The following is a 13,763-nucleotide window of genomic DNA, read 5'->3' on the forward strand; positions in this document are numbered from 1 at the left end:
GAAAAACAATTAGAAGTAATTAAATTATATGTTGCCAAAATGACATTTTCTGGCACGCAGGGTTGAACAAAAAAAAAAGGAAGAAGAAACAGACTGACTCATTCACAGCTGTGATTACGGAAATATCCATATTCACCCACACACAACGACAAACTCTAAATGTGCTGTCAAAGTTTGTTCTGAAGACACCGGAGCTCAACAAAATAATATAACTATCTTTATTTCATTAGCAGCAGACAGAATGATGGTTCATGAAGGGATTCATCTGCTTCTGTTTGGTGTGTATTGTCTATGTTATATACGGAATGCTCAATTGTTTAAATGTTTGTCCTTATTTATTGATGATATACGTGAAAGTATCACTGGTGTTGTTTTTCCTGCAGCTCTTCTTATGGGCTTCTGCATCAGCTCAGATGAAGAGCTAATAAAAGTGACTGAAAAAACAGAAACAGCTACTGAAGGATCATGTGTGACCATCCCCTGTACTTACGAAAAACGAAAGGGCAAAACGTATACACTGTTGTGGTTTCAAAATCCAAATTATGATGATGAATCAAAAATGTTTAAAGGGACTATTGTATACAGTAACACAGAAGATCGTCCCCAGTCACCGGGTTACTCCAGCAGAGTGGAATACATCACTGATGCAACATCACTGACGCAGCAACACAATGAAAAAGACATGATAAAATGTGATTTAAGAATCACTGATCTACAAAAGACAGACAGTGGGAACTATGCTCTTAGAATGGTTTCACCTGCAGTACGTGCACAGTACAGTTTTAAGTACATGAGTAAAGTTGTAAATCTCACAGTTACAGGTAAGCAATAAATAACTGGATAAGATTTATTTAAAGTTTTCTTAAGGTTTTTTTCTTAAGAAAATTCAGTCTTCATTTACTAAGTCTCATGTCTTTCGCAATTCTAAGAAGAAAAGTTTGAATTATGTGATATAAACTTGCAATAGTGGGGAAAAAGTCAAACAAGAATAAGAGGAAATAAACAAATGGGACTTTCTAACTCACAATTCTAACTTTTTTCCTCACAGTTACAATATTTACAAGTTTATTATTTACAAATTTTACTTTTCTCAGAACTGTGAGTTCATATCTCAGAAATCTGATTTTATTTATTTTTTTCAGAATTTGAAATTGTGAGAATATTTTTTTGGACATTTTTTTAAGGTTCTGGATCACCCTTTCTCACCCTATATCGTTTTCAGACAATCCTTGTAAGGTGCACATTGAATCATCTGAGCTGCAAAATCCACTTCAAGAGTCAGATGAATTTACTGTTGACTGTTCCACATCTGATTCCTGCGATTTTCATCCTGAGTGGCTCATTCATACATCAGAACAAAAGCAAGAATGGACGTCTTTATTGTCAACTGATATGACCACAGTGACTGAAGAGGAAGAAGGCGGCAGAAAGGTCACCAAATTGAAACTCAACGTGACATGGAAAGAAGACAACAGGATTCTGTCATGTCGACCAGCGAAGAGTGAGGACAGCTGCCAGATCAGGAATATCACTCTGTCTGTGGAACGTGAGTGTGTACATCATGTGTTTATGAACACTATATTTACTGTACACAGTCACTGACTGAGCATTATTCACAGCAGCTGTCTTCATCTCTTTTTCTTCTCTAGATGCACCTAAAGAGACAAAGGCAACAGTGAGCTCTCAAGATGTAAAGGAGGGAGATACGGTCACTCTCTCCTGCACCAGCAGAGGTCGCCCTGATGTCAGCTTCACATGGTTCAAAAAAGAGAAACTAGAAGAGTCTCAACAAATGTCTGACTTGAAACTAATTTATGTGAAACCAGAACACAGTGGAGAATATTACTGTGAAGCTAAAAACAAGTATGGAACAGAGAAATCAAATATCATTAAAATTGATGTGAAGTGTGAGTAGGTATAATGCTTTTTGTTAACAGATACCTTTGAAGAACCTGTGGTATTTATGTGTACTATTATAAATGACCAGACCGAGCTTTTGCATACCGTGCTTTTTATTACTCTCGAACCATATACACTGTCGATATCCCTCTGCCTCACACGTATATCAACGTGATGACGTAAACAGTATGTGCACGTTTACTGATACGATCTGAATGTTACATCCCACACCATATTTTCACATCACTCGGTGGTCTCAATTTTGTTTTATTGTGCAACTATAATATTGACAAGATTCCAATCAAACTTGCTTCTTTCCACAAACAAATGCTTCTGGCATGGTCGATGATTTACAAACACAATTTTAGCCCTCATAAATTCTACATATGGAACAATAAGCATATTTTGTTTAAAAACAAATCACTTTTTTTAAAACAATGGTTTGAAAGCAATATTGTTTTGGTTAGCCAGTTGTTTAATCAGGATGGTCAACTTTATTCTTACTATGAATTTCTCACTAAATTCGGAATCCCTGTCACCCCAAAGGATTTTTCAGTTGTCTTTGATGCCATCCCTACAGGTGTAATATCGTTATTTAGAGGCGGTATGGGAAATTACAATCCTCCTGTATTAGGGAATGTTTTGGAAACACATATTGGTAAAAGCTGTCTTTCAGTTCAGAGTAAAAGTGTAAATAAAAACATTCGCCGATTTTTCCAGCAAGAAATGATCCCTGTACCATCATCAGTACCATACTGGTCTAATTTTGTTGGTGATATGTGTTGGAGTAAAATATGGCTGCTGCCGCATAAGTTTTTTTTAACTAATAAAGTTAAAGAAATTTCATTTAAGATGCTTCATAGGTTTTACCCAACTAACCAATACCTACAGAAGCTTAAAAAAGATATTGATGTTAATTGCTCATTTTGTGGAGATCAAAGAGAAACACTTGTGCACTTATTTTGGATGTGTCCTCATAGGCTGCTTTGGAGTAAACTAAGTGAATATATTGCCGACCATATTTATCCTGGCTTTATGCTGAAATGGGAAAATGTACTGTTTGGTTTTGTTACCTATGACATGAACTTTACCTCTGAATTTTATCTAATTAATCTAATTATTATTCTGACCAAGTTTTACATTCATAAATCGAAATTCCAGAATAAGAAACCTACCTTTTTTGAACTCTCTGTTGATGTAAAACAATACATCTCCTCCATTTCCTGCTCTACGAATAAGAAAGCTGTTAGATCGCATACAATGTTTTTGCTTTACAATGCATCTATATGATTTATGTATTTTTATTTTCTTCTTTTATTGTATGTTATTTTAGTTGTCTTCTTCCCTGGCGTGATTGTTACTGTTTTGTACACAAAAAATTGTACTTGATGTACTTGTACTCTGATGTTTAATAAAAAAAAAAAAAAAAAAAACGATCTGAATGTTACAGAACCTCATACAGATTATGAACTTCGGTGCTTCATCTGTTGAAATACTTTTATTTGACTAAAAAATGCATTTCTTGTGCCTGTGCATTGCATTTGTCAGATGGTCCACAAGGTGTCAAAGTGCAACCTCTTGTCAACATTAATGATCTTAAAGAGGGAGACAAACTGACACTGAAGTGTTCAGTCCAGAAAGGTAACCCCGCAGTCTATCGGTTTACATGGTACAAAGATTCCCAATCCCACAGTGAAACCAGCGAGACATTAACCATCAGTAAAGTTTCTGCAGAACACAAAGGATTTTACCAATGCCAGGCTGATAATAAGATAAAAACAGCAACATCAAATAAACTCGAAGTATCTGTAAAGTGTAAATATTACATTATTTGCAACACTTTTTATTTGTACCTTCAACAAAGAAATAACATGCTTATGGTAATGTTTTCAATGAAATATCTTTTAGAGTTTGATTTCATATTTAGCATAAATCATAAAGTTAAAAGTTAACATTACTAATTTTCATTTAGAAAACTCCTGCAAACTAAACTAATTTAAATGGAAATTAGCAAAAGCATGTTAGAGGATGAATCTCTTCACAATTAAAAATGTAATTATTAGTTAAAATTATATATTCCTACAAAAACCTCCATTAATATTTTGTTATATTGTACTAATTGTGTGACTATACTCCTCTAAATTTTTAGTTATGTTTTCACAGATTCACCAAGAAACATTAAAATCGAGGGCGCAACCTCTGTAAAAGTGGACACTACACTGACTTTGACGTGCTCAGCTGATGCTAACCCTAGGCAATGCAGGTACACATGGAAGCACACACCTGGACTGTCTTCTTTCCCATCATCACTGGAAACTGGACAACAGTTAAACATTGAGAAAGTGACCATTCAACATGCAGGGCAGTACACATGTGATGTAACCAATGACATAGGTACAAGATCACACACCATTCAACTTGATGTGCTTTGTAAGTCTGTTTTGCTCTAAAATCTATATCTTAACTAATCAAAGTTAATAATTTCACAAATAGCGGAACCATTTTGTCACTTTTTCTTTTAAACTCTGCAGATCCTCCGTCTAATCTCAATTTGACCATGAAGAAGGAAGTGAGAGAGTTTGAAGTGATCTCCATTATCTGCACGGTTCAAAGCTTTCCTAAGTCACACCTCACAGTAACAGGACCTCAGGGTGATCTGAGAAATATTCAGGGCAAACGAAGGAACAGCACCACATCTGCAAACAAGTTGAGTTTCTACTTGAATGTCACTGAGTCAGATGCAGGAATGTACGCATGCAAAGCACAAAATAGTGAAGGAGAACAAGAGACTAAAAAAGAGCTAACTGTGCGTAAGTAATAATCAGTCCAAATTGAAATATGTACAATTTTTTAAAATATATTTTAAGGACTTGAGATTCCTTAATTTACTTCAAAGTAACCAAACCAATACCAATACTACTTTCATCTTCTTATATAACGTTTATACAGATCCACCTAAAACTGTGACTGTAAGTTCTAAAGGAGAACAGACATTTGGGAGTGAGCTGACCCTTACATGTGAGGCTGGTTTCAAACCTGCTCCATCCTCTTATGAGTGGAAGAAACGCTTTAATGGACAGTTAAAAACAGTTGGACATGAACAGAGCCTGCACTTTTATTTTCTGGAAATCTCTGACTCTGGTCAATATGTCTGTATTGCTCATAATTTCATTGGAAACACCGAATCTCCATCAGTAGAGATCAAGGTGAAGTGTGAGTACTTAGCCATGACATTCAATTCTAACAATAAATTGCATAATCATTCCATATGCTAATTGTTAATTGTGAATATTAATGTCTGTTTCTCGGGACTCTATAGATGCTCCAAACATAAATATAGTCCATAACATGACAGTCTTTACTCAGTGGAACTGGAAGCTTCCAGTCTCTCTGACCTGTAGTGCAGATGCATATCCTCCTGCCACCGACTACAAATGGTACAAACAGGGGGACAACACAAAAGTAGTGTCACACCAGCAGAGCTTCACTGTTTGGCCTCAGGACCCAGGGAAGTATTACTGTTCAGCAGCCAATGATATGGGAAAATCGCGATCTGAACACATCATGTTATTTAGTGAGTATGAAACAACAAATGTATCAAATAACTCAAATAACAAAATAAAGTAATTATTTGCACATTTTACAAGCTATTGCTGTATACATTTTATACCACTTAACTTGTATAGCTCATTTTAGTAATTTCATAGACCCTTGATCGCTTTTTTACATTTTCATCCTAATAATCACAGTCAAGGTCAGATTTAGGGATTTAATCATCTGTTTTCTTTCCCCCTTTTAATGTAGGCAACTTTCTCATGATCTATAACGTCATCTTTCTCCTGCTGATGAAGTGGTTTCCCTCTTTTTCAGTTGAAGAAACATTTTTGAGACTTGGGTTTTGATACCAAAAGAATAGACTTTATTGCCGAAACAATTAAGCCGAGCACCCTAGCCATCCACAGAGAACAGGCTCTGCAGTCTGGTCCTAGAGAACTAACTTAGCTTTGTCGAGGCAGGGTTTTTATACCTGCCTTCTCACACACACATGTCAAACTAAATTCTTGAGGGTCCTTAGATTTACCATTATTATTATAAACAGATGTTCTTCTCCACCATGGACTAGCTAGAGGCCCCTAACATAACAAGTTCTTCCTTACCCTGGCCTCTCTAGTGGACATGGCCTGGCTCGTGGGCCTCACCATATATTTTGTCTAATGTCAAAACAAACCATATAGCGTCATCATATGAGGTCCACCATATGTGACTTTTGCAATGTTTGCACATTCCATTCTCCTGCAGGCCCTTACACACCCAGAAAGACACATGATTATAATAGTGAAATAATTTGATGCATATATGGCTATAATCACATTGATTATACTTGATTCTGATTAATAAAAATCTTCTTCATATTTCCCCCTTTGAGACGTTTTACGTCTCACTTTCTCCACAGTGCTGTTTCCTAATTCAGTTTTTTTCCAGTAACTACTACTCATTGACTAACCAAAGTCACTATGTTTCGATACCCAAGGGCTGAGTCACGCCACAGCATTCTGAGGGGTTATTTATCTGTCTGCTTCTCTCTATGAAACATTTACCTCCCAATTTTACTGCATCTAACCTTATGACATTTTATATTACCATGTGGTGAGCTATTGAAGATTTCATGTTGAATTCACAGCTCTTCTGATCATGAACATTATACAAGGCCACATACATTGCAACATAGCTAGTGCTGAGAGGGCAATTAATCTAATGTGTTCAGCTTTCTACCATAATTCCTTTAAACCAGTTTCATCCCCATACATTATCATCAGTATTCATTTCTCTTGCGGTCAGACTTTCTATTGCTTTAGTCATGTTATGGATGCCTAGGTCTATCATGTGTTCATCTGCATCATTGTCTGGAATATATGTACAACATGTAGTCTCCACTATTGTACACACCCCCCGTAGATGCAGTGAGCTGGTAAAAGACGAGTTGGTTTCGCAGTGCTGTCTTAGTTCTTGCAGGTCTTCCTTGATGCCTCCATCATTACCTTCGTAGTGTTCATGAAACTTATCAGTTCATACCTTGTCACTTCGACTTATCAACTTAAAGGCTATTTTATAGTTAATGTTCTTTCGGAACAGGGTTGTCTCTTCCCAAGCTTAAATATTTGCTGTGATCTTGCAGTGAAATTACTTTCATGCCAATTTCACTTTTCGCCTTGATCAGATGATTTCTTGCCTTGTTGTGGCTAATCAGTCTCCACCACATGTTGCTGGCATAGGAGTGGGCAGGATCTGGGTGGTCCAGCTAGTGTTCATCTCCTGCCTTTACTTCTTGGACATCTCGGCCTTCTCGATCAGAGTAGCAATGAGCAAGATCAGAACGATCATATTTGTTGCTAATATCTGCAGACTCGGGTCGGTCTCTAGGGATTCCTTCATTTTCCTCATCTTCCTGTTTAAATTAATGTGTACAATTCTTGTCAGGTACTGCCATGTGACACCTGCTAACTCCTGCTAACTTCTCCTTGCTGTCATTCGTTGGCCTGTACTGACCTCAGATTACTCCCACACAGTGATGTCGCTGCGTGTTCAGCTCCCATACACCACTGTATGTTCATTTACCTTTGTCAGCCAGACGTCCCCCTTTGCATGGGGCAGCTCGTCAATCACTTTACTGATATTTGTCGCCTTCGTCATCTTCTTTCTCTCTCTTCAAGCAGCTTCTCAGCATGCAAAGCATGTTGCCTGAATAAAATCTTCAACCTTCCCCCTTTGAGACTTATCAAGTCTCACCTTTGCCTGTCTTTACTCAGAGTAGCTTCATAATTCGGTATCACTAGCTGGTGACTAAGGTAGGTCACATTGCTTCATTACTAATGACCAGATTATAGAATAGCACTTGGTAAAGCTGCAGGACCAAAAACCCTCCTCCCCACTCATTCACACTTGATTTTAGGGGAGAAGTAAAAAGATCCTGCCTTTCTAATATCAAAAGTTCTTTCATGACACAATTTTACATGTCTGCTTCATTCTCTGTCTTTGTCTTTTTCTTTTTGCGTTCTTTCTCATTGTCTGTTTCAACTTTCATTCTCTTTCCATTTCCTCCTTTCCATTTGTTGGCCTACATCTTCACCAGGATGACTCTTTACGAGCCGTTGCGATGGTCTTTCCCTCGTTGGCAAGAGAGGGTCGTTACTAGCACGCCCTTGATCCCTCGCTTCATGCTGTGTAGGGTTGTTGAAGCTGGTTGGCGCATTTAAGGTGGGAGATTTGGACCTAGGTGTCACTCTGCAACCATGTTGCTGATGTAAGATTCTCCCTTGAGATCATAACTGCATCCTCAATGGTTCTTATTGGTGGAGCCAACCATTTCCTGGCCTTGATTGTGCAGTTACCTGTAAAGGGAAACTTTCAGAATTTTTATTAGTGATATCAGACATGCAAATTTTTTCATCTGGCCGGTCGTCCTTCTTGGTCCGACCTGTGGAAATGTCATGTGGGTTAAGGGCTGTCCTGGCCCCTGGGCTCTCATATCCATTGCTATCAATATAATGAGCTGGGTTTTATTACATGAATTGCATTGTTACTAGTTTTAATTAATTTCCAATTCATTCTCAACAATTTGCAAATTCAGTTTTCACTTTGTTATACAACTATCATTGTCCTACTACCATTGGATAACTTCTTAGACCTATCTTGCTCAATAGCATAGGCCTTTCAACCTGGAAAACACTTAACCCACTTAATTCTTGTTAACAGTCAGAAAACAATATTTTTCATTTTGACACACAATCAGCTCTCTGATGATTTGCTGAAAAGGAAGTTAGATGTGGGGTGGACAGAGCAAGCTTTCTTGCTTTGCCTTCCAATGCAATACGCTGCGCAAGTGTGGCATTTTTCTTTCTGCCACAACAATAACCAAGGTGCTGACCAGGAAACTTAACCAAATTCATCCATGGTCATAATTTTACTGGGCATAACATGCCCTGTGGGCCCACATTTCAAATTTGCATACAGCTGTTTTGGCAAAATAATTGATTTGCCTCAGTGTCTCGTCAGACACTATCACTCCATATCACACCCTTGCACACCATCATTCATACTTTTTCTCTCTTTTTCACACACACACCCTTTTTGGTTAACTTCATTTTTATTTTTATTTTTGTCCAACGTTAGCTGATTGTGAATGAACGATTTTAGCCTCAGCTTTTGAATAGACTAACGTAAGCTTTTTTCATTATCAGCCTCTATTAAGTGTAGTTTTGGTTGTATTTCCCATAGGTTCTAAACATCATTTTATGCAACTGGGTAACTTCTGTCCCCACAAAATTTATTTAACACTGCTATGTAAACCTCTTCTTTTTTCCTCATCAAAATCTAACAGATTATTTGGTTCAGAATAATTGTTTTAGGCATTGTGCAATTAAGAGCCAACTGTAATTTCTCAAATGTCATTTACTTGTCTACTTTAAATTTTCATCATATACTTTTTGTTATTGCTCATGAGCATCTTAGAGAAGAGCATAAAAGCTTTCTGCATAATCTAGGATCCATGGATATCAACATTTCTATCTCATTTCCCCCAGTGTTGACAGCATTTGTGATTTTTTCATGATTTTGGAACTTTATAGTTATTTTTTCCCTCATTCTATCCCCAAAATGTCCTTAAACAAAATGGAGTGACCAACTTTTTATTTTATCAGCCCTATTTTTCCTATTAGACATCTTGTCTGCCCCCCTTTTTTCCATACAAGCTCAGCATTGTTATCGATAATTCAGTTGTAAATTTCCCTTAGTTGGTTAATGAATAGCTATCTCTATGCCAAATCCAGCTCCATTTTTATCTAATTGGTGAGTTCAGCATTCACTTTTTCTGTCAAAATTCCTTTTTCTTTAAGACATAAGGCTGGACTGGTACCTAATGAAAAGCAGATCAAGAATGTTAGTTAAAACACAGAATTCAAAGAGCTGCTGTGAGACCAGTGAATAATCAATAGTAAGTTATTAAATTAATTAACCAAATTTGAAGCAGTCTCTATAGTGATCATTAGATATGCAGCACCTGTGCACACGATGGGAAGTGATGAAAGTTCTTCTGTGTAGATCATCAGTCTGTTGGAGCTCTTTAGCTGTTGCACTGGGTCGTCAGTCTGTGATGGCAGTCAAAGGCTTGATGTTGGGTTGTATGTTCTCCGATGTTTCTTTGCTTCTCCTCAGTCTGGCTTTTGCTTGATCCTGCCAGAGTTTTGCATTTCCGTATGTTCTTTTCATTCTCAGGAAAAGTCTCAAGTGAAATGTTCACCTTTTCCTGCTTTAAGTCAGTCTTTCTCCATACAGGAGTGTGTGTTCCTCTTTTAGGAGGGGGGTTGAAAGTCCATCAGCCCCTCCCCCTTCTTCTCTCCGCAGCCTTGTCTTTGCTTCTTCATCACAGTGTTAGACAGCCTCCAGTTCTTTGCTTTCCTTTGTCAAGGCACTGTTCCCGAAGTCATCTGAAATTTGAACACTCAAGAGACTGCATTAATCAAATCGAATCTTAGTAAACTATGACCTCAGTTGTGTCTGAGCAATCAGCTCTAACTAAATTTCACTTTTCAGCCAGATCTTTCAATGGTCGTTTTCATCTGGTTAAAAACAGCAGTTCCCTTATTCTATTTTAGTAAAGCAAGTTCTTCATTGCGAAAATAGCAAGCAGTTTCTTCTTTGCAAAATGCAGAAAATAGCTACCTTTATTATCTAAGTATACTACAATAAAACAAAATGATCCTTCTTCTTTCTACAACAGCATGGCATGCATATTGTGAAACAAAGATTTCCATCCTATTTTTTCTTTTACATTCACATAGACTGTTCAGAATAATCTAGTAATGGTGAATGAATTTTTCCATATCAGCATATATTTATTCACCAAGTTCCCTTTACTATTTTAAAATGTCTATGGCCTTTAAATCATCATTTCTATTAACTTGGCCACCCAATCTTGTTCTTATTCCACATTGCATTACACAAGTTGTCTTTTAGTTAATTCAACCCCAAATCTCTGAAACTCTGTAATGGATTAATTTCCATACTGTCTTCCAGGGATAACAAGATACAAATTTTAGACGTCATTAGATATAAAATATTATGTTCTTAAGCACGTGCAATCTTATTTATTCATCTATCAAGATAAATCATTAACTAATACTTCTTATTTTAATGAATCTCTTACTATAGTACTTTGCAAAGTCTATTTCTTTTATAATTTTTAATCAACATTTTCTTTATTTATTATTATCTATTAGTCCCTATTATTCAGGGCTCTCTCTCTGCAATCCGACCACACTCAAGTGTTTGACCGGGAGGGGCACGCACATCTGGTCCCCCCTTTTATGGAGTTTTTTCTCCTCACTCACACAGACACAGACACTGACACATACATTTACACAGACTACTCTACACTCTTCTTGAGTGACCTGTCAGTTCTACTCGCTCTTTCACTGAAAAGTTTCCTTAAAAACAGTAAAAAAGCAGTACTCTGAAGGATTTTTGCCTATCAGTACAGACCTCTGTAGCCTCCTAACTCCTCTACAGAGCGGTATCCATAGGACTTTACTTTATCTGCTTCACGTTTATTGCTATCCTCAAGGCCCACTTAACAATAAACACAGATCATATTCAGCTCTTACACAAAACAAATCAAATACACTTAAACAACTTAACATTCCCTGATACACTTCCTCAACACAGGGAAACAATCTGGCAAGTTTGCGCTCTGTCTCATTGATTCACTTCCTCTACACAATGAAGGCAACCCTTGCAGAAATAAAGCCTATCTCTTGTAGGTCTTTTGCCTAGGACTTCTCTTTTAACACTTTAAACATCTAACATAAACTTTACACTTATAAAAATATTAAAATCTGTATTCCCTATTCTTCTCAAAACCAAAACAACAGAAAACACAGATCAATGCATGCATTTAGTTCTTTTGGAATCAAAACCCCTTTTTTGTTCTTTTAAATTTGGAAGAGCAAATATCTGAGTGTTCTTACCATCTCGGGCAGACCTGGCTGAACAACACAAACTAATTATGCAAGCAAAAACTGCCTACCTTTTTTAGTGGCCACTGTTTATGTTGCTCAGTCCAGACAGCCCAAAATGGTCTTTCACCCGTGCTCCTTTCCATCCTGCCGACTACGCCAATATGAAGTGGTTTCCCTCTTTTTCAGTTGAAGAAACATTTTTGAGACTTGGGTTTTGATACCAAAAGAATAGACTTTATTGCCGAAACAATTAAGCCGAGCACCCTAGCCATCCACAGAGAACAGGCTCTGCAGTCTGGTCCTAGAGAACTAACTTAGCTTTGTCGAGGCAGGGTTTTTATACCTGCCTTCTCACACACACATGTCAAACTAAATTCTTGAGGGTCCTTAGATTTACCATTATTATTATAAACAGATGTTCTTCTCCACCATGGACTAGCTAGAGGCCCCTAACATAACAAGTTCTTCCTTACCCTGGCCTCTCTAGTGGACATGGCCTGGCTCGTGGGCCTCACCATATATTTTGTCTAATGTCAAAACAAACCATATAGCGTCATCATATGAGGTCCACCATATGTGACTTTTGCAATGTTTGCACATTCCATTCTCCTGCAGGCCCTTACACACCCAGAAAGACACATGATTATAATAGTGAAATAATTTGATGCATATATGGCTATAATCACATTGATTATACTTGATTCTGATTAATAAAAATCTTCTTCACTGATTCTCACTGGTGTGGCCATCTTCCTGATATACAGGTAAGGTCCTCTTTTAGTCTTTCTCTTTTGAAACATTACTTTTAAATACTCATACAACATTTTAAAGCAATTTTTGAGTTTAAGGAAACTGATGGACAGGAGCTCTATTTGTTGTTAGTTTGTGGCTGTTATTATTTTCTTTCCTTTAAAACACATTTTTAATAAATGTGTTTGTAATTTTGCAGGTTCATCAAGAAGGCAAGATTTGATCAAAAATATGAAGCAGATCCTTTCTACCTTTTCCAATTAACCCCATCAGAAACAACTACTGTATATTACTATGGATCTGTCAGCACAAATAGGTACCCATTTTTTATTCACTCTCTCTCCCTATATATATATATATATATATGTGACCCTGGACCACAAAACCAGTCATAAGGTTAAATTTGACAAAACTGAGATTTATACATCATATGAAAGCTCAATAAATAAGCTTTCTATTGATGTATGGTTTATTAGGATAGGACAATATTTGACTAAGATACATCTATTTGAAATCAGAAATCTGAGGATACAAAAAAATCAAAAAGACTGAGAAAATCACCTTTAAAGTTGTCCAAATTAGGTTCTTAACAATGCATATTACAAATCAAAAATTACATTTTGATATGTTAACAGTAGGAATTTTACAAAAATTCTTCATGGAACATGAACTTTACTTAATTTCTTAATGATTTTTGGCATAAAAGAAAAATCAAAAATTTTGACCCATGCAATGTATTTTTGGCTATTGCTACAAATATACCCCAGCGACTTAAGACTGGTTTTGTGGTCCAGGGTCACATATACATACATACATATATATATACACTGCCCTACAAAGGGAAAGTGCAGTAACTACGCCAACACTGAAACTGAGAAAAAAGCCTTTAAAGTTTTTACACCTTATATGGTATTAGTTTGGATTATGTAGTTACTGCGATTTTGACACTCTCGTTTCTCTGAATCGGGACAAAATTGAACCAGGAGACTTTGCCACAAGACAAGACGGTTGTCACAAAGCCCATTTTAAGCCTTAACTCAATATTGACCAAATGTGTAGTTACTGCGCTTTGCCTTTGGAGGGCAGTATACATACATATAT

General features: G+C 36.9%; 1 protein-coding gene across 1 annotated transcript; it reads left to right on the forward strand.

Annotated features, from left to right (window-relative positions):
- The first annotated feature begins 244 nt into the window (after nt 1-244).
- On the forward strand, nt 245-7,391 carry LOC141285302 (B-cell receptor CD22-like). The gene is made up of 10 exons (XM_073818331.1): nt 245-278; nt 384-821; nt 1,223-1,546; nt 1,650-1,907; nt 3,448-3,714; nt 4,063-4,329; nt 4,431-4,709; nt 4,849-5,112; nt 5,219-5,473; nt 7,378-7,391. The coding sequence occupies exons 1-10, from the start codon at nt 245-247 to the stop codon at nt 7,389-7,391; spliced, it is 2,400 nt and encodes a 799-aa protein (XP_073674432.1).
- The last annotated feature ends 6,372 nt before the right edge of the window (nt 7,392-13,763 follow it).

Source organism: Garra rufa, chromosome 14 (genome assembly GCF_049309525.1).
Source record: "Garra rufa chromosome 14, GarRuf1.0, whole genome shotgun sequence".
Lineage (NCBI taxonomy): Eukaryota > Metazoa > Chordata > Actinopteri > Cypriniformes > Cyprinidae > Garra > Garra rufa.